Below are 19,305 nucleotides of genomic sequence, written 5' to 3' on the forward strand. Positions count from 1 at the left end.
TACAGAAAATGCAAAAAGCAAAGGAATGAAAAGTTAATGTATCTGATGTGCTGGACCTTTTATTATTCCCCCTCCCCAGGGATGCCCGCCCACCTCATCACTAGACCCAGCACCAAACAAGACCACACTCAGCAATCTTAATCTGTCTTTAGTAGAGATGCTAGTATCCAGCACCCTTTCCCCCCAGTTCCTCTCTATCAACAACTGCCAGCCTTCCCTCAGCTTTCTTTACTATCTGTTCAGCCATAGTTGCTGAAAGTCTCACTCACTCTTGTTTGGGAACTTGAAGGAGAAGAGGTCTATTTCTGTTCCGAGGGGTTTTTTTTGTGTGTGTGTGTTTGCTTGCTTGCTTGCTTGCTAAGGAATATCATGTCTACCAAATAACAGCCTAAAATAGATTAGATGAAAACCCTGACAGAAACTCCTTACCTTTTATGGAGTTCTACATGGATCAGTTCTTGGACCAACACTAGTCAATGTTCTTATCAGTGATCTAGAAGAAAATATAAAACCATTGCTGGTAGAATTTGCAGATGACACAAAAATGGATAGTGCGGTAAATAGTGAGGGTGTTAAGTCAGTTACGCAGATAGATCTGGATTACTTGGTAGGGTGGTTCACAGAATCTATTATAGATATTTATAATATAGGGAAGTGTTCCTTAGCCTTTTTTTAATTAAGTACCCCCAGTACCTACAGTTTTCAGACACACACAGTTTTTTTCTACCATTGCAACACATTTGTTTAAACAACTTAATTGTAGCCGGGCGGGCGATGAAATCTTTGGGTGTAAAAAGTACAAAAATAATAAAGCACTGTAAAACTTAACTGAAATTTGGAGAAAACTGAATTTTTGTTTTGTGTTGATGTACCCCCCCCAGACTTCTCTTGAGTACCCCTGAGGGTACTTGTACCACTGGTTGAGAAATACTGATAAAGGTTGCTTTTGGATACTAGCTTAACCATAAATTCCTTTTTTAAACCCAAAGGCCTAAAGGATATTTATACAATTGTTGTGAACATGTCTAATAGCCTAAATGCTAGGCAGCTACTGCATTCAAACAATAACAAAACATTTATAATCATTTGATCAAAATACTTATAAAAGAGCTAATTCAGAGGATGCTGTTACCAATATTGGCCAACTCCAAGTTGTTTAGGTATTGGCAATAAACCTTAAAAGAGCTTACCCTTTTACAGCCTGTAACAAATAAATGATGTCATTGCTAATGGCTAACTAGCTAAAAACTAGGGTTTTGGCGGTTTGGGGTCATTGCTGGTTTCCCTGGTGCTGTCATTCCTCATTAACTGTTCCTGATAACTGGGGCCTTGTCTCTCTTCTATCTTGTCAGCTAGCTGTCAGGTCCAACTTTTCAATTAAGCCACATACTCTCAAGGCCTTCCCACAGCAGCTAACAGACCTGCATTGTACATGGCCTACAACACTTTTTAAACTAATTTAACTATTACTTAAACTGCAAAGCACATATATTTTTCTTCATTCCCACAGTTCATTTGTAAATATGCATTTAATGCAGCCAGTTATAAGAATATAATGCATCTAGAAACAAAGAATCCAGGCCCTACGCCTACAGAATGGGCACCGTATCTTGGAATGGTAGAAAGGCAGCTGAATGTGAATTTCCTTTATAGCTCCCTAGCAAGCAGACAAGCTTTTTGTGGCAGCAGGACCCTTCTGGAGGAAGAATAGTCAGTGCAGATTGTCGCTCTGATTCTAATCTTGTATTTCCTGAGCATATACGGTGTGCTTGTATTTCCTGAGCAAACAAGGAGTCATGTGGCACCTTGAAGACTAACAGGTTTATTAGGGCGTAAGCTTTGGTGGGCTGCTGCTCACTTTGTCATGCCTCTGACAAAGAAAGCTACAGCCCATGAAATCTTATGCCCTAATAAACTTGCTAGTTTTTAAGGTGCTATAAGACTCCTTGTTGTTTTTGCTGAAACAAACTAACATGGCTACTCCTGAGACAGATAAACTAGTTTAATTCCTTCACATAGGACAATTAGTCATTCAGGTAATCAGGTCAGATCACAAGTGGTTTACTATATGCAATTAGACATTCCGGCAATAATATTAATACTTCACAAGTCTTATCTAAATGATATAATATCCTCTTCTGATCTGAGTCAATAGAATACAGTAATGAAGCATTATAAGACAGGAACAGGATTTAGCGTTTCCAATTAATTAGATCACATTGTTGAACTTCTAACAAGATATAGGTTGACAGACAGACACAAACACTTAGCATCTATCCTTGATTCCTAGTGCTACAAATCAATGGGTTAATGAGTCTGGTCTAGGACAGCTCCTTGAAATCCACATACAAGTAGATTGTCTTGATTACATTTTAGTGCCTTGTGTTGAGACACCCAAAAGCTGACTATTCTGTCCGTGTCACAAAGATGCTTTATTTATCTCAAACAAAACTTGTGGGTTTTAATACAGAAATTGCTAAATGAGGTTCTCTGTATTACCAATGTTATGCACGAGGTCAGACGAGCAATGACTCTTAAACTTTCCAGACTATTGTACCCCAAGGAGACTGATTTGTCTTGTGTACCCCCAAGTTTAACTTAAAAACTACTTGCTTATGGTAAAAAATCAAGTGTCAGCACACTAGCACTGAATAGTGGCTGACTTTCTAATTTTTACAATATAATTATAAAAGAAATCAATTGTAAGTACAATATTTATATTCTATTTCAGTGTACCATACCTAGAGCAGTATAATCAAGTCAGTGTCTGTATGAAATTTTAGTTTGCATTGAGTTGGATAGTGCTTTTTATGTAACCTGTTGTAAAATTAGACAAATGTCTTGATGAGTTAATATCCCCTGGAAAAGGTTGACACATCTCCCAGGGATACACGTACCCATGGCTGAGAACCAGTGGAATAGGTGATGATAATGGTCTCTTCTGGCCTTAAAAGACTGTAACTAGAAATAGTTGTCTTGTCTGTTTAGTCTTTGCTTCTGGAAGGCAAAAACTACTTTGGTGTACTTGGATTTTATTATTTGTGTTGTGATAGCAAGTAGGGGTTGAAATCATAGACCAAGCTCCCACTGTTACGTGTGTCTATAAAATGCTATGGTAGGGGACACTCTACTCTTCTCATGCAAATTGTAGAAATTCAGTCTATTGCAATGAGAAGCCTTGGTTAAAAAATGAGTAGCACAAAAAAATACAGCTATCGGATCAAAAACTTACAGACGGGTAGTAGTGTAATCTTACTGAATTGTCCAGGAATTACTAGAATACATATGAACTGAGATAAAATTGAACTATATACAATATAATGTCAAATACGGTTTTACCTTGGGGGGAAAAAAGATAAATTCCCCGATGATTGCATATCAAAGTCTTGTTTTGGTTAAAATGCGCAACTCAGGTCACTCAGATAATGTGTGTGAGGGTAAAACATCAACCTACCCTAATTCCTGTGATGTTTGTATACTTTTTCAGATTTTTGATGCTTTCAAGTCTCGCTTACATGACTCCAACAGCAAAGTAAATCAGGTAGCTCTAGAGACAATGTACAAGATGATTCCTTTGCTGAAAGATAACTTATCACCTGTTATCAACATGTTGATTCCAGCCATGGTTGACAACAACCTGAACTCCAAGAATCCAGGGATCTATGCTGCTGCCACAAATGTTATTCAAGCTCTTTGTCAACATTTAGGTAACAAACTGTTTGAAAAAGCCAGTCTTTATAAACTGTTTCTTCCAAGCCATTGTGTATGTCTGGAGGGTTGGAGAGTGTTTAAGTATGTAGATAATCCCAGTTTAGATTGATTTTGGTGTGTTGGAAAGCATGGAGGGAAAAAGCTATCCATTTCCATTTCCACTTCCACATTGCAGTCACATCTGTACACTGTTTGCCCTAATCAGTCGTACACTAGGGATGTAAAATCCTGTTTAACCAGTTAACTGATTAAAGAGGGTGTGAATGGAGCTTGCTGGTTGGAACCAACTGTCTGCTAGCCATTCACATCCCTATCCTACACAGCACGGACATTGATGGAACAGTGTTGTTGTAAGTCAATTTATATAACTGAGGAAGGGGCGCAGTCCTGCAGATTAAGGAGCACCTGCTGGGAGGGCTTTAATAGAATTTAAAAGTGTAAAGCAACTCTGAGGACTACGCTTAGGGTTTTAGCTGCCATGTACTTTTCTAACTCTATGCATGTGTAGTAGTTAGTCTTTCCAATAAATCAGTTCTCTGATAGCTATTCATAAAAATTCACAAGTTTAAAAAAAAGGTGATCTTCAATGAAGGAGAAACTTTCTGTCTTGGTTCAGTAGTTTTTAAATAAATGGTGAACTGAAGATTCCATTTTATAAAGTTATTTTTATTTTGCCTATATACCTTGCTGTTGTGTAAATGTGTGTATTCCGATGGTTTTAACATCTTTTATTCTTTGAATTTAGATAACTACTTGCTTCTCCAACCATTCTGCACAAAGGCCCAGTTTTTGAATGGAAAAGCAAAACAGGACATGACAGAAAAGCTTGCTGGTAAAGTTGCATGTTGTTTTGCAAGTTCACTTTTGCTTGTATTCTATTTTCATTTGCCAAACTCACTTCTTGATGCAGGCAGCTGTTTATCACGAAAGTAATAGTATTGCATTTGGCAGAGATGCCCCGCAGCTACAGAAATCATGGGCATTGCCCACACAGCAATTCTCATGTCGAGTGCTCTGAGATGAAATAGTATTTTAAGCCAAAGGAGCAGATACACTAGTTGGTTGGATACTCCTGCAAAGGGGGCCATGGCCCAAATGACAGTGTAACCTTAATAGTTCTTGCCATATTGCTGGTTAGTTTTCATCTGGGACTGTGCTGTCAGTATTTCCATAACTGAAATAGGGTTTATTGTCACTTGGGTCGTGGTCACCCCAGGTGCTCTCTGCATCTTTGTGGAACAAGCCAGAAGACTGGGAGCTGTAGGAGAGGTTTGCTTACTCCTCTGTCATTTCTGGTGCTATATCTTTCCCACATCTGTACCTTTTTGAGGTAATCTTACAGTAATCTTACAATTAAACATGTAAAGTAAAATCTCTCCTAGTGTCTGGTTAATTAATATGTCAATTAGATGCTAGTGGCTGCAGAGGAACCCCGCTCCCCTTTTAGATTGTCCCAGACAGTTCACTAGGAGATGTAAGTAATTCTCCTCATTTGAATAGTGTCCTTATGGGTGCTGCGCTTCACATGTGCGTGTGCCTTCAGTGAATAATCTTCATTAGCAGGACCCGTTCCGGTCCCACATATGCTCTACTCTGCCTTGTCATGTTCTAGTGAAATTAATGGTACTAAATAGCTATGTACTCTGGTGATAAGATGAACATATGCCTGCAATATTTATGCTTTGAAGTCCTTAAATCTTAAGTAGGGGAATTAATTATTTATTCCTTTACTGCTCCAATGTGGTTAGTTCTGTCTGTTATGCCCCCAGTGTTACAGAACATATCATAGATCTGGAAGAGACCTCAGGAGGTCATCAAGTCCAGCCCCGTACCCAAGGCAGAACATAAGAATGGCCATACTGGGTCAGACCAAAGGTCCATCCAGCCCAATACTCTGTCTGCCCACAGTGGCCAATGCCAGTTGTCCCCAGAGGGAATGAATCGAAAATGTACCGATGAAGCGATCTCTTTCCTGCCATCCATCTCCACCCTCTGACAAACAGAGGCTAGGGACACCGTTCCTTACCCATCCTGGCTAATAGCCATTAATGGACTTAACCTCCATGAATTGATCTAGTTCTCTTTGAAACCCTGTTATAGTCCTAGCCTTCACAAACTCCTCAGGCAAGGAGTTCCACAGATGGACTATGCGCTGTGTGAAGAAGAACTTCCTTTTATTTGTTTTAAACCTGCTGCCCATTAGTTTCATTTGGCGGCCCCTAGTTCTTATATTATGAAAACAAGTAAATAACTTTTCCTTATTCACTTTCTCCACACCACTTATTGTTTTATAGACCTCTATCATATCCCTCCTTAGTCTCCTCTTTTCCAAGCTGAAAAGTCCCAGTCTCTTTAATCTCTCCTTATATGGGACCTGTTCCAAACCCCTCATCATTTTAGTTGTCCTTCTCTGAACCTTTTCTAATGCCAGTATATCTTTTTTGAGATGAGGAGACCACATCTGTACGCAGTATTCAAGATGTGGGCGTACCGTGGATTTATATACGGGCAATAAGATATTCTCCGTCTTATTCTCTATCCCTTTTTTAATGATTCCTAATATCCTGTTTGCTTTTTTGACTGCCGCTGCACACTGCGTGGACGTCTTCAGAGAACTATCCACGATGACTCCAAGATCTCTTTCCGGATATGTTCTTATGTTCTTTTCTACCACTTGGGTAATGGGCTAGTTAGCCTTTTGGGTTCTCCTCAGACCATCCCACTCTATCAGTCAGGCACAGCTTTACTGAGGTTTACCTGGCAGTGACCATTGGATCCCCAGTGAAATCAGCAGACTGTTTGTTGCCCAGCACTTTGTCAGTTATCCTACACACAAACTGCAATTCTGATGCAGTACAGTTATAATAACCCTATCTCAAAATGTCATCTTTTTCTAGATTTATTGGACGTTTTAAAAATGAATGTTTATAACTATTAACTAGTGATCTATGGATAGTTCTTTAAAAAGTAATACACCTATGAGGGGGAGATGATTTTTAAGTGATAGTATTTAAATTGGCTTCATAGATATTTTATTTGCAAAGAAAATACAAATATACAACATAGTGAATTTTTTTGCACGTTCTCTTAATTCTTTCAGATCTTGTTACAGAGCTGTACCCACGGAAGCCTCATGCTGTGGAGCAGAAAGTTTTAATTGTCCTGTGGCATCTCTTAGGAAACATGACAAATAGTGGCTCTCTTCCTGGAGCTGGAGGAAATATTCGGACAGCTACAGCTAAATTATCAAAAGCACTTTTTGCACAAATGGGTCAAAGCCTGTTAGTCCACGCTGCATCTCAGCCCCCACACATCAAACAGAGTTTAGAAGAATTTCTTGATATAGCTACCTAAAGTAAATTGTGTATGTGTGTAGAACAGTCAATACATATGTTGTATGACAGACTGGTAACTGTTTACATGAAGACAAGTGAAACAATTCTAAAGTTGCTTTTTCACAGTGCCTGCACTTTCATGTAGAAAACTAGAATAGCTGCCTTTAATGACAACCTGTAGAGCACCTCACTGTCCTGTATCAGCACACGTACACCAAATCAGTATAACACTCATGAACTTGCCTCACTGGTGTTGCTTGCAGGCCACATGGAAGTATCTATGGTCTTTAAAGAGAAGTCAGTCCTGCTCATTTGCACTCTTCTTTAGAAATTACAGCACAGTACCCCATGTGTAATAATAGATATGAAATTTGTAATAATATACTTTTATTATGTAATCATGTTCTGACATGTTTTCTCACTTAGCCTTACTTATGTAAGTGGAAAAAAAATCCTTGAGTGATATATATGGTACTAAGAACGGGTCTGTGACATTTGTGAAAAATATGTATTTCTTAAATCAATCCACTTACGATTGTGCAGTATTAGCTTGCTATTGCTCCTGTTACCTTGATATAACGTTTGACAGTTGGGCATAATCAGCTGCACAGATGTAAAATTTTAACAGGTTATAATGAAGCATGAGAAATGTAGAAAATGAATAATTTTTACAGATTTCAAAATACATGTCTTAAAAATTCATGTGGTGAATGTAACTTTCATCTTTTTGTTTAAAAACACTAAATTTTATCTGTCAAATATTTATAACGGTGTTCTCTCAGCCCACGTGTGTAATTCTGAACAACATAGTGCCAGGTCTTCAATAGCTTTTTTCAGAGTTCTTCAGCTACAAGTACTGTACTCATTTTAAAAAGAAAAAAGGAATGTTATAAAAATAAATGGATTTATTTCTGTAAAAGTGTGACGTTTCATTTAAACTTCCTCCCTTTAGATGCAGAAGGAAAAATCATAGACAACCAAACTTACAACAAAGACTGTTAGCTATAATGTTCTCATTTACCCTTGATATAATGATGACAATTACCATGAAGCAAGGTTCAGTTTTACGGTCAATGATGCCTAGCACTATGATGATGAAAAGTGTATTTCCCCCCTTAAAGTGTGAATTCAAGGAAATCACACCACTTGCTCTTTCGTGGTCTGCTTCCCTTAGATACACTTGACTGGAAAATCACTTGTAGATATGACAGGATTCTCAGTCCTTGCTTTTAGCTCCTTAATGCACGCCAGGGTGCCAGGGTGGCCAAAGGCCCCTGCTGCGGCGGGGCTGGCGGTACCCACTGCTTGCGGGGCACAAGGCCACGGGGGCTGGCTGGATCCGCTCCCGGGGCGGAGGTGCTGCCAGCCCCGACTCGGTGCAGCCCCTCAGCTCTATGGCGGAGCGGTGATGTTGGCGGGAGGCACGACAGTTCCCTGCGTTCTGCGCCCCTGGCTGGGACCCTGCTGTGTGAGGGGCAGTGCAGCCCTAAGCCAGGCAGGGGATCCAGCTGCTGCAGCCCAGCAATTCCCCGTGTGCGCGGGGGGGGGGGGGGCGGGTTGAGCCTGGCGGGCCCGCGCCGGCTTCCCCATGCGCGCGGGGGGGGGGGGGGGGGGGGGGGGCGGGTTGCGGCCTCTCTGCAGGGCGGCGGTGGGGTAGGCCCCTAAGCCCCGCCCCCTGCTCCCTCAGAGGCGCGCCGCCGGGGAGGCGGGGCAGGAGCCGCCCTGAGGGGAACCCTCCGCACGCGGCACGTGCTCCGCGCCACGCTCAGGCGGGACGCGCCTTTCGGCCAGCGGGTAGCTCGGCGTCGCGCATGCGCGCGGCAAAGCGCGAGACCGGGGTGGGGACTAGCGCACGCGTCGTGGGGGACGGGCGGCGCATGCGTAACGGTTTCCCCGCCCTTCCCCGTCGGCGTGCGGGGCGGCGGCGCAGGCGCAGTGTCGCGGGGCGTCGTGCGCGCTCCCGCGGGGTCTGGCGGAGTCGGTGCGGCCCAGCGGGCCTGTGGCCTAGAGCCCCGCGCCAGGTGAGAGGGGGGGGGGGTGAGAGCGCGGCGCTAGCCGGGGGGGGGCAGCTTTCAACTCCCCCGCCCCCCCCCGCACCTGGCAGACTGGCCGGGGGGGGGGCAGCTTTCAACTCCCCCGCCCCCCCCCCCCCCGCACCTGGCAGACTGGCCTGGGGGGGGGGCAGCTTTCAACTCCCCCGCCCCCCCCCCCCCCGCACCTGGCAGACTGGCCTGGGGGGGGGCAGCTTTCAACTCCCCCCGTCCCCCCCGCACCTGGCAGACTGGCCTGGGGGGGGGGCAGCTTTCAACTCCCCCGCCCCCCCCCGCACCTGGCAGACTGGCCTGGGGGGGGGGCAGCTTTCAACTCCCCCGCCCCCCCCCCGCACCTGGCAGACTGGCCTGGGGGGGGGGCAGCTTTCAACTCCCCCGCCCCCCCCCCGCACCTGGCAGACTGGCCTGGGGGGGGGCAGCTTTCAACTCCCCCGCCCCCCCCCGCACCTGGCAGACTGGCCTGGGGGGGGCAGCTTTCAACTCCCCCGCCCCCCCCCCCCCGCACCTGGCAGACTGGCCTGGGGGGGGGGCAGCTTTCAACTCCCCCGCCCCCCCCCCCGCACCTGGCAGACTGGCCTGGGGGGGGGGCAGCTTTCAACTCCCCCGCCCCCCCCCCGCACCTGGCAGACTGGCCTGGGGGGGGGGGCAGCTTTCAACTCCCCCGCCCCCCCCCCCGCACCTGGCAGACTGGCCTGGGGGGGGGCAGCTTTCAACTCCCCCGCCCCCCCCCCGCACCTGGCAGACTGGCCTGGGGGGGGCAGCTTTCAACTCCCCCGCCCCCCCCCCCGCACCTGGCAGACTGGCCGGGGGGGGGCAGCTTTCAACTCCCCCCGCCCCCCCCGCACCTGGCAGACTGGCCGGGGGGGGCAGCTTTCAACTCCCCCGCCCCCCCCGCACCTGGCAGACTGGCCTGGGGGGGGCAGCTTTCAACTCCCCCCGCCCCCCCCCGCACCTGGCAGACTGGCCTGGGGGGGGCAGCTTTCAACTCCCCCCGCCCCCCCCCGCACCTGGCAGACTGGCCTGGGGGGGGCAGCTTTCAACTCCCCCCGCCCCCCCCCGCACCTGGCAGACTGGCCTGGGGGGGGCAGCTTTCAACTCCCCCGCCCCCCCCCGCACCTGGCAGACTGGCCGGGGGGGGCAGCTTTCAACTCCCCCGCCCCCCCCCCGCACCTGGCAGACTGGCCGGGGGGGGGCAGCTTTCAACTCCCCCGCCCCCCCCGCACCTGGCAGACTGGCCTGGGGGGGGGCAGCTTTCAACTCCCCCGCCCCCCCCGCACCTGGCAGACTGGCCGGGGGGGGCAGCTTTCAACTCCCCCGGCCCCCCCCCCCCGCACCTGGCAGACTGGCCGGGGGGGGCAGCTTTCAACTCCCCCGCCCCCCCCGCACCTGGCAGACTGGCCGGGGGGGGGCAGCTTTCAACTCCCCCGCCCCCCCCCCCCGCACCTGGCAGACTGGCCGGGGGGGGGGCAGCTTTCAACTCCCCCCGCCCCCCCGCACCTGGCAGACTGGCCGGGGGGGGGGGGGCAGCTTTCAACTCCCCCCGCCCCCCCGCACCTGGCAGACTGGCCGGGGGGGGGGCAGCTTTCAACTCCCCCCGCCCCCCCGCACCTGGCAGACTGGCCGGGGGGGGCAGCTTTCAACTCCCCCCGCCCCCCCCCGCACCTGGCAGACTGGCCTGGGGGGGGGCAGCTTTCAACTCCCCCGCCCCCCCCCCCCCGCACCTGGCAGACTGGCCTGGGGGGGGGCAGCTTTCAACTCCCCCGCCCCCCCCCGCACCTGGCAGACTGGCCGGGGGGGGGCAGCTTTCAACTCCCCCGCCCCCCCCCCCGCACCTGGCAGACTGGCCTGGGGGGGGGCAGCTTTCAACTCCCCCCGCCCCCCCCGCACCTGGCAGACTGGCCTGGGGGGGGCAGCTTTCAACTCCCCTGCCCCCCCCCGCACCTGGCAGACTGGCCTGGGGGGGGCAGCTTTCAACTCCCCCGCCCCCCCGCACCTGGCAGACTGGCCGGGGGGGGGGGGGCAGCTTTCAACTCCCCCGCCCCCCCCCCCCCCGCACCTGGCAGACTGGCCGGGGGGGGCAGCTTTCAACTCCCCCCGCCCCCCCCGCACCTGGCAGACTGGCCTGGGGGGGCAGCTTTCAACTCCCCCCGTCCCCCCCGCACCTGGCAGACTGGCCTGGGGGGGGGCAGCTTTCAACTCCCCCGCCCCCCCCCCGCACCTGGCAGACTGGCCTGGGGGGGGCAGCTTTCAACTCCCCCCGCCCCCCCCGCACCTGGCAGACTGGCCTGGGGGGGCAGCTTTCAACTCCCCCGCCCCCCCCCCCGCACCTGGCAGACTGGCCTGGGGGGGGGGCAGCTTTCAACTCCCCCGCCCCCCCCCCCGCACCTGGCAGACTGGCCTGGGGGGGCAGCTTTCAACTCCCCCGCCCCCCCCCCCGCACCTGGCAGACTGGCCTGGGGGGGGCAGCTTTCAACTCCCCCGCCCCCCCCCCGCACCTGGCAGACTGGCCTGGGGGGGGGCAGCTTTCAACTCCCCCGCCCCCCCCCCCGCACCTGGCAGACTGGCCTGGGGGGGGGCAGCTTTCAACTCCCCCTGCCCCAGCGCCTCAGCGGGGGGCAGGGAAGAGCCAGCGCTCACTCGCTGTTCGCGCTTCTCTACCTGAGAACATCAGACGGGGTCAGACCAAAGGCCCATCCAGCCCAGGGGCCTGTCTGCCCACAGCGGCCACTGCCGGGTACCCCCAAAGAGGGGACACAACAGGGAGTCCTCACATGATCCCTCCCGTCGCCCACCTCCAGGCAAACAGAGGCCAGGGACACCATTCCTACCCATCCTGGCTAATAGCCATTGATGGACCTAACCCCCATGAATCTATCTAGCTCTTGTTTGAACCCTGTTAGTGTTCTAGTCTTCATCACATCCTCTGGCAAGGAGTTCCACAGGTTGACTCTACGCTGAGTGAAGAAAAACTTCCTTTTGTTTGTTTTAAACCTGCTGCCTCTTCATTTCATTTGGTGACTCCTAGTTCTTATATTGTGGGAATAAGTAAAGAACTTTTCCTTATTCACTTTTTTTCACACCACTCATGATTTTTAAGACCATTATCATATTCCCCCTTAGTCTCCTCTTTTCTAAGATGAAATATTCAAGTATTTTTAATTCCTCTTTGGGACCTGTTCCAACCCCCCCCCCCAATCATTTTGTTGCCCTTTTCTGAACTTTTTCCAATGCCACTATTATCTTTTTTGAGATGAGGTGACCACATCTGTATGCGGTATTCAAGATGTGGGCGTACCATGGTTTTATATAGAGGCAATAAGATATTTGTCTTATTCTCTATTCCTTTTTTAATTATTCCTAACATTGTTTGCTTTTTTCACTGCTGCTGCACACTGAGTGCTTTCAGAGAATTATCCACAGTGACTGCAAGATCTCTTTCTTCAGGAGAGAAAATAGTCACAACCATATATACCAAAGGATACAATTTAAAAAAATGAACACATCCCCCCCCCCTTCTATTTCCCTTCTGTTCTGAAATGTGATTTGTCCTTTTCATGTGTGTTCATTTTTTTAAATTGTATCCTTTGGTATATATGGTTGTGACTATTTTCTTCCACTATTTGATCTGAGGAAGTGGGTCTGGCCCACGAAAGCTAATAAACCATCTTGTTCGTCTTTAAAGTTCTACATAGTCCTGTATTCTTTACTTAAGAGCCTTTGGTGAGGGACCTTATCAAAGGCTTTCCGGAAATCTAAGTATACTATACCCACCAGATCCCCCCCTTGTTCTCGTGTTTGTTGACCCCCTCAAAGAACTCTGGCAGATTAGGAAGGCAGGATTTCCCTTTACAGAAACCATGTTGACTTTCCCTCAACAAATTATTTTCGTCTCTGTGTCTGACAGTTTTAACTAGAGCGGGGGGCTGGACTTGACGACCTTCTGGGGTCTCTTCCAGTTCTATGATTCTATGATAAGGGGATGGTTGGATGAAATAACAGGATCTTGGTAACTAATTGACCATTCATTATCAGTTGGAAATAGGTCAATGGAGGGATGATAGGAGTTGCTATAGGGAACTTTCTGGGTGTCTGGCTGGTGAGTCTTGCCCACATGCTCAGGGTTTAGCTGATCACCATATTTGGGGTCGGGAAGGAATTTTCCTCCAGGGTAGATTGGCAGAGGCCCTGGAGGTTTTTCGCCTTCCTCTGTAGCATTGGGCACAGATCACAGCTGAAGGACTCTCTGCATGTTGGGTCCTTCAAAGTATTTGAATGCTTCAATATCTTTGATATAGGTGAGAGGATTATTCTAAGAGGGGTGGTTGAGATTCTGTGGCCTGCACTGTGCAGGGGGTCAGACTAGATGATCATAATGGTCCCTTCTGACCTTAAAGTCTATGAGTCTATGAACTAATTTGCCTGGTACTGACATTAGACTTACTGGTCTGTAATTGTCGGGATCACTTCTAGAGCCCTTTTTAAATATTGGCATCGCGTTAGCGATCTTCCAGTCATTAGGTACAGAAGATGATTTAAAGGCTAGGTTACAAACCACAGTTAATAGTTCCGCAATTTCCCATTTGAGTTGTTTCAGAACTCTTGGGTGAATGCTATCTGGTCCCGGTGGCTTGTTACTGTTAACTATCAATTTGTTCCAAAACCTCCTCTAATGATGCCTCAGATTTGTCACCTAAAAAGAATGGCTCAGGTTTGGGAATCTCCCCAATATCCTCAGCTGTGAAGACTGAGGCAAAGAATTCATTTAGCTTCTCCGCAGTGACTTTATCATCTTTGAGTGCTGCTTTAGCACTCCTTTAGGTTGGACGCTAGGAAAAACTTCCTAAATGCCAGGGTAATTAAACCCTGGAATAAATTGCCAAGGGAGGCTGTGGAATCTCCATCACTAGAGATATTTAAGAGCAGGTTGGATAGACACCTGTCAGGGATGATCTAGATGGTGCTTGGTCCTACCGTGAGGGTAGGGGACTGGACTTGTTGATTTCTCAAGTCCCTTCTAGTTTGAGTATTCTATGATTCAACACCACGTGTACTGCCCTGACAGCTCGGTGTTACTTCATTATTTGTTGGAGAAAGGAGCCTTCAAACATTCATCTTCCCCTTGAAAGTACACGGTACTGAATCTTCAAGAGACCTCAAGAACTATTGTGAATATTCTCCATAGGGTAAATAATTTTCTGTGGGTTTGAGGGTGGAATTAAGAAGTAAGCCCAGAGAAACTTTTATTAGATGGAATTATGTAGGATCTAGAATGTGCTTTAGTCTATTCTAGAGCAGAATGTGCAATAATTTTTCACTTCTACTTGATTTGTTGTACTTCTGACATTTTTGATAATATAGGTATACAATTTTTCTCTTTAAAACGGAGGGAAAATGTTACTGTGTGAAAAGAAATAATTTATTCCAATATCGTGTTTGTATTCTTGTAAGGCAATGTTAGATGCAGTGGAGGTTCTTTAAAAATACATGAATGAGATCAGTTTTAAAACTTACAAAATTATTTAATTTACCTTCCCCCCCCCCCAGCCCCCTTCTGTTCTGAAATTTGATTTGTCCTTTTCATGTGTGTTCATTTTTTTTAATTGTATCCTTTGGTATATATGGTTGTGACAATTTTCTTCCACTATTTGATCTAAGGAAGTGGGTCTGGCCCATGAAAGCTCATCACCTAATAAACCATCTTGTTAGTCTTTAAAGTGCTACGTAGTCCTGTTTTTTAATTCCAAAGAGTAAGTTTTAGTCTAAACTGGCAATATTAATTACTTAAAGCCACATTTTGATGAGTTGTTTGAGCTGTTTTGGTGATGCAGCCACATACCAACTCAAATAGTGAATAGTAGTGAATCTCATCGCCAGAAGCAAGAGGAGAATCCCTATGCCTCATTTATTGCAGGGGTGGGTAATAATTTTTTATCGGGGCCACTCAAGCTTTTGCTCAGTGGTCAAGGGCTGCACTTTTCTATGGAGAGAGAGCGGGGTCTGGGACAGAGGTTGGGTGCAGAAAGGAGCTTGGGATAGGAGACCTGAGTACAATAGAGGATGTGGGGTCTGAGGGGGAGTTAGGGTGAAGGAGGGAGTTACGACCTGGGGCAGAGATGGGATACAGGGTCCAGAAGACGTATGGGTGCAGGAGAGGATTCTGGTAGGAGCGGAGGGATATAGGAGGTGCAGGGTCTGTGGGGGAGTTGAAATGGGAGGGGGAGTGCCAGAGGCAGGCTCTGGCTGGGAGGTACCTAAGCAACTCCCAGCTGGCAGCACTCTCAGGCAGCTTTCCTGCCTGTCAGCAGCCCCAGACGGTTCGTCTGGCTATTCCATGGGGCTCTCTGAGCTGTACGGGAGACTTGCGCTCTCCTGCTCCCAGCAAAATCTCTCTGCTCCTACGGGCTGGAAAGCAGCCAGTGGGGGCTGAGAAATTGTGCTACACTACCCTGCCTCCAGCAAGATCTCTTGGCTCCCATTGGTCAGTTTCCAGGGAGCAGCCAGCCACCTTGAGCAGTGCTACTCCATGCTGCAGGGGTAGGGATGTTAAATATCGTTAATTGAATAGTCGGTTAATCTTGTGAATTCTTATTGGTTACTCAACTAGTCTATAGTCCCGGGGGTGGTGCTGGCAGCCAGTGCACTCCGGCCCCACTGCTGAGGGGAGTATCAGTATCTGTATCCGAGGCAGCAGTGTGAGGTGCCATGTGGGAGCAGGTCCGTAAAGGGAGCTAGTTTAAAAAACAACTCCCCTTGCGGACCGCCTGCCTTGTGTTCCGCCCTCTGATACAGAGGCAGCACTGCGGGTTGGCAGCAGCAACCCCTGTCCTGGGGGGCAGTCTGAGCTCCTGGACCTGGCACAAGCTGGGCTGCATGCCTGTGTGGGAGAAAAATCCAATAACTCCAATTGTGTCTAAAGGGGGGACTGTGCAGAAATCAAACCTCTCTAAAAGAAAACTGCTGTAAGGGTTAAAAGTTTTCCAGGCCTCTCTCCCTGTAACAGAGAGAAATCAAATTAACTCTAATCAAGACCCTTACAATGCCTATCTCAAGTTCATGGATACTCCTAGTCTGTCACAACTTGCCATGTAAACTCTTACCTTTGTCACTGTTTGCCTTGTAAGACTACTCACTCCACATTCTCATGTGCCTTTGTTGTGTAAAACTTCTAGCACTCCTGGTGTGAACAGAAGTCTGAGTACTTCTGCTGAGACTTTGATATGTTAAGGAAAACAATCAACAACTGAATGTCTAAGCATTCTGTATAAAGGATCAAAAACCCTGTAACTCAGGGCTGACTGCTGCTGCTCTGCTGCCAGCCTGCATGCATGCATAATAAAGTTTTCCCTTCTAGATTTCTCTCCTGCCTCACTGATTTGACTTCCAGCCTCGGACCCTTCTGGGGGCTCTGTACCCCAGGGGAACGAGATTTCCCCCTCACCTGCCTGGCTTCTAATATAATTTAAATACAGAGCAGCAGTTGGGGTAGGTCCTGGATCTAGCACAAGCCAGGACTGAGCCAGACTGCTGGCCAGCCTGCTACTAAATTTACTGGCGAGTGGGGGGCGGGGAATGCATGTAGTCTATAGCATTAACTTTTGCTTTTTTTGCTTATCGGTTAATTTACTAATTGACTTTACTATTAGATCCCTATGCAGGGGTGGGCCAGATTAAAAGGATTGGTGGGCCGGATCTTGCCTACCCCAATTTATTGACTTCTCCTTCTCCGTGAGCTTCATAGGAGAGATGATCTCCCACTGCCAAAATTTGAGTTCCTACCCTGATTCTGCACCACTGCTCTGCCTTAGCACTTGTCTGTTCTCATTTCCGCTGTGTAGGAAAGATAGAAAATATGGCAAAAGACCAGCTTGGCTTAACAAGGAGATCTTGCACGATCTCAAAATAAAAAAGGAGTCTCATAAAAAATGGAAATTAGGACAAATAACAAAGGATGAATATAGGCAAGCAACACGGGAATGCAGGGGCAAGATTAGAAAGGCAAAGGCACAAAATGAGATCAAATTAGCTACAGGCATAAAGGGAAACAAGAAGACCTTTTATAAATACATTAAAAGCAAGAGGAAGACCAAGGACAGGGTAGGCCCACTGCTTAGTGAGGAGGGAGAAGCAGTAACAGGAAACTTGGAAATGGCGGAGATGCTCAATGACTTCTTTGTTTCGGTCTTCACCGAGAAGTCTGGAGGTGTGCCTAACGTAGTGAATACAAGCAGAGAGAGGGTAAGTTTAGAAGATAGGATACACAAAGAACAAGTTAAAAATCACTTAGGAAAGTTAGATGTCAGCAAGTCACCAGGTCCTGATGAAATGCATCCCAGGATACTCAAGGAGCTGATAGAGGAGGTATCTGAGCCTTTAGCTATGATCTTTGAAAAATCATGGCAGACAGGGGAGATTCCAGAAGACTGGAAAAGGGCAAATATTGTGCCCATCTATAAAAAGGGGAATAAGAACAACCCAGGAAACTATAGACCGGTCAGTTTAACGTCTGTCCCAGGGAAGATAATGGAGCAGGTAATTAAGGAAATCATATGCAAACACTTGGAAGGTAATAAAGTGATAGGGAATAGCCAGCATGGGTTTGTGAAGAACAAGTCATGCCAAACTAATCTGATAGCTTTCTTTGATAAGATAACGAGCCTTGTGGATAAGGGAGAAGCGGTGGATGTCATATACCTAGACTTTAGTAAGGCATTTGATACGGTCTCGCATGATATTCTTATTGATAAACTAGGCAAATATAACTTAGATAGGGCCACGATAAGGTGGGTGCATAATTGGCTGGATAACCGTAGTCAGAGAGTGGTTGTTAACGGTTCTAAATCCTGCTGGAAAGGGATAACAAGTGGAGTTCCTCAAGGGTCTGTTTTGGGACCCATACTGTTCAATATCTTCATCAATGATGTAGATATTGGGATAGAGAGTACGCTTATTAAGTTTGCAGATGATACCAAACTGGGTGGGGTTGCGACTTCTTTGGAGGATAGGGACATAATTCAGAATGACCTTAGCAAGTTAGAGAAATGGTCGGAGGTAAACAGGATGAGGTTTAATAGAGAGAAATGCAAAGTGCTCCACTTAGGAAGGAACAATCAGTTCCATACATACAAGATGGGAAGCGACTGTCTAGGAAGGAGCATGGCAGAAAGGGATCTAGGGGTCATAGTGGACCACAAGTTGAATATGAGTCAACAGTGTGATGTTGTTGCAAAAAAAGCAAATATGATTCTAGGTTGTATTAACAGGTGTGTTGTAAGCAAAACTCGTGAAGTCATTCTGCCGCTCTACTCTGCACTAGTTAGGCCTCAGCTGGAGTACTGTGTCCAGTTCTGGGCGCCACATTTCAAGAAAGATGTGGAGAAATTGGAAAGGGTACAGAGAAGAGCGACAAGAATGATTAAAGGTTTAGAGAACATGACCTATGAAGCCAGGCTTCATGAACTGGGCTTGTTTAGTTTGGAAAAAAGAAGATTAAGGGGGGACATGATAGCGGCTTTCAAATATCTAAAAGGGTGTCACAAGGAGGAAGGAGAAAATTTATTCCTCTTGGTTTCTGAGGACAGGACAAGGAGTAATGGGCTTAAAGTGCAGCAGGGGAGGTTTAGATTGGACATTAGGAAAAAATTCCTAACTGTCAGGGTGGTCAAATATTGGAATAAATTGCCAAGGGAGGTGGTGGAATCTCCCTCTCTGGAGATATTTAAGAACAGGTTAGATAGACATCTGTCAGGGATGGTGTAGACGGAGCTTGATCCTGCCTTGAGGGCAGGGGGCTGGACTCGATGACCTCTCGAGGTCCCTTCCAGTCCTATGATTCTATGATTCTATGATTTTTGCACCTTAAAAATATTAGGGATGTGTTAATTTGTGTAAACGTGTATCTGCTGAAATTTTCAGCAGATACGTGTTTACACGCTGGGAGGTAGGACTGGAGGTGGCTTTAGCTGGCTCTCCATGAGAACTGGCTCCCGTTTTCCCACCCCCTTTGCTGCCTCTGGGTCCATGGATTAAGCTTCATGGTTACATGCAGGCTCCCGGTATGCACGGGGAGCTGGCTTTGTGCACATTGGCTCCCGGGAAGGTGTTCCCCCACCCCCGGTGTATGAGCACTGAAACTTTCAGCAGTTACACGTTTACTTGATTAAACACATTTTAACATCCCTAATACATGTTTCGTGGAAGACCCCTAATTA

At 47.5% G+C, this 19,305-nt stretch overlaps 2 protein-coding genes across 4 annotated transcripts in view; both read left to right on the plus strand.

The window, feature by feature from the left end:
• TOGARAM1 (TOG array regulator of axonemal microtubules 1) overlaps positions 1-7,965 on the plus strand; it is a 55,131-nt gene extending 47,166 nt beyond the window's left edge. For all 3 annotated transcript variants that reach the window (XM_075926132.1, XM_014572316.3, XM_075926133.1), the window contains 3 exons: positions 3,488-3,707; positions 4,457-4,543; positions 6,812-7,965. In XM_075926132.1, the coding sequence (XP_075782247.1) occupies positions 3,488-3,707; positions 4,457-4,543; positions 6,812-7,065 (561 nt within the window). In that variant the 3' untranslated portion in view covers positions 7,066-7,965. The remainder of the gene's footprint in view (positions 1-3,487; positions 3,708-4,456; positions 4,544-6,811) is intronic.
• Positions 7,966-8,912: 947 nt separating this feature from the next.
• PRPF39 (pre-mRNA processing factor 39) overlaps positions 8,913-19,305 on the plus strand; it is a 37,895-nt gene continuing 27,502 nt past the window's right edge. The window contains exon 1 of the mRNA XM_075926127.1: positions 8,913-9,067. The gene's annotated coding sequence lies outside the window, so the exon portion shown is untranslated. The remainder of the gene's footprint in view (positions 9,068-19,305) is intronic.

Source organism: Pelodiscus sinensis, chromosome 4 (genome assembly GCF_049634645.1).
Source record: "Pelodiscus sinensis isolate JC-2024 chromosome 4, ASM4963464v1, whole genome shotgun sequence".
Taxonomy (NCBI): domain Eukaryota; kingdom Metazoa; phylum Chordata; order Testudines; family Trionychidae; genus Pelodiscus; species Pelodiscus sinensis.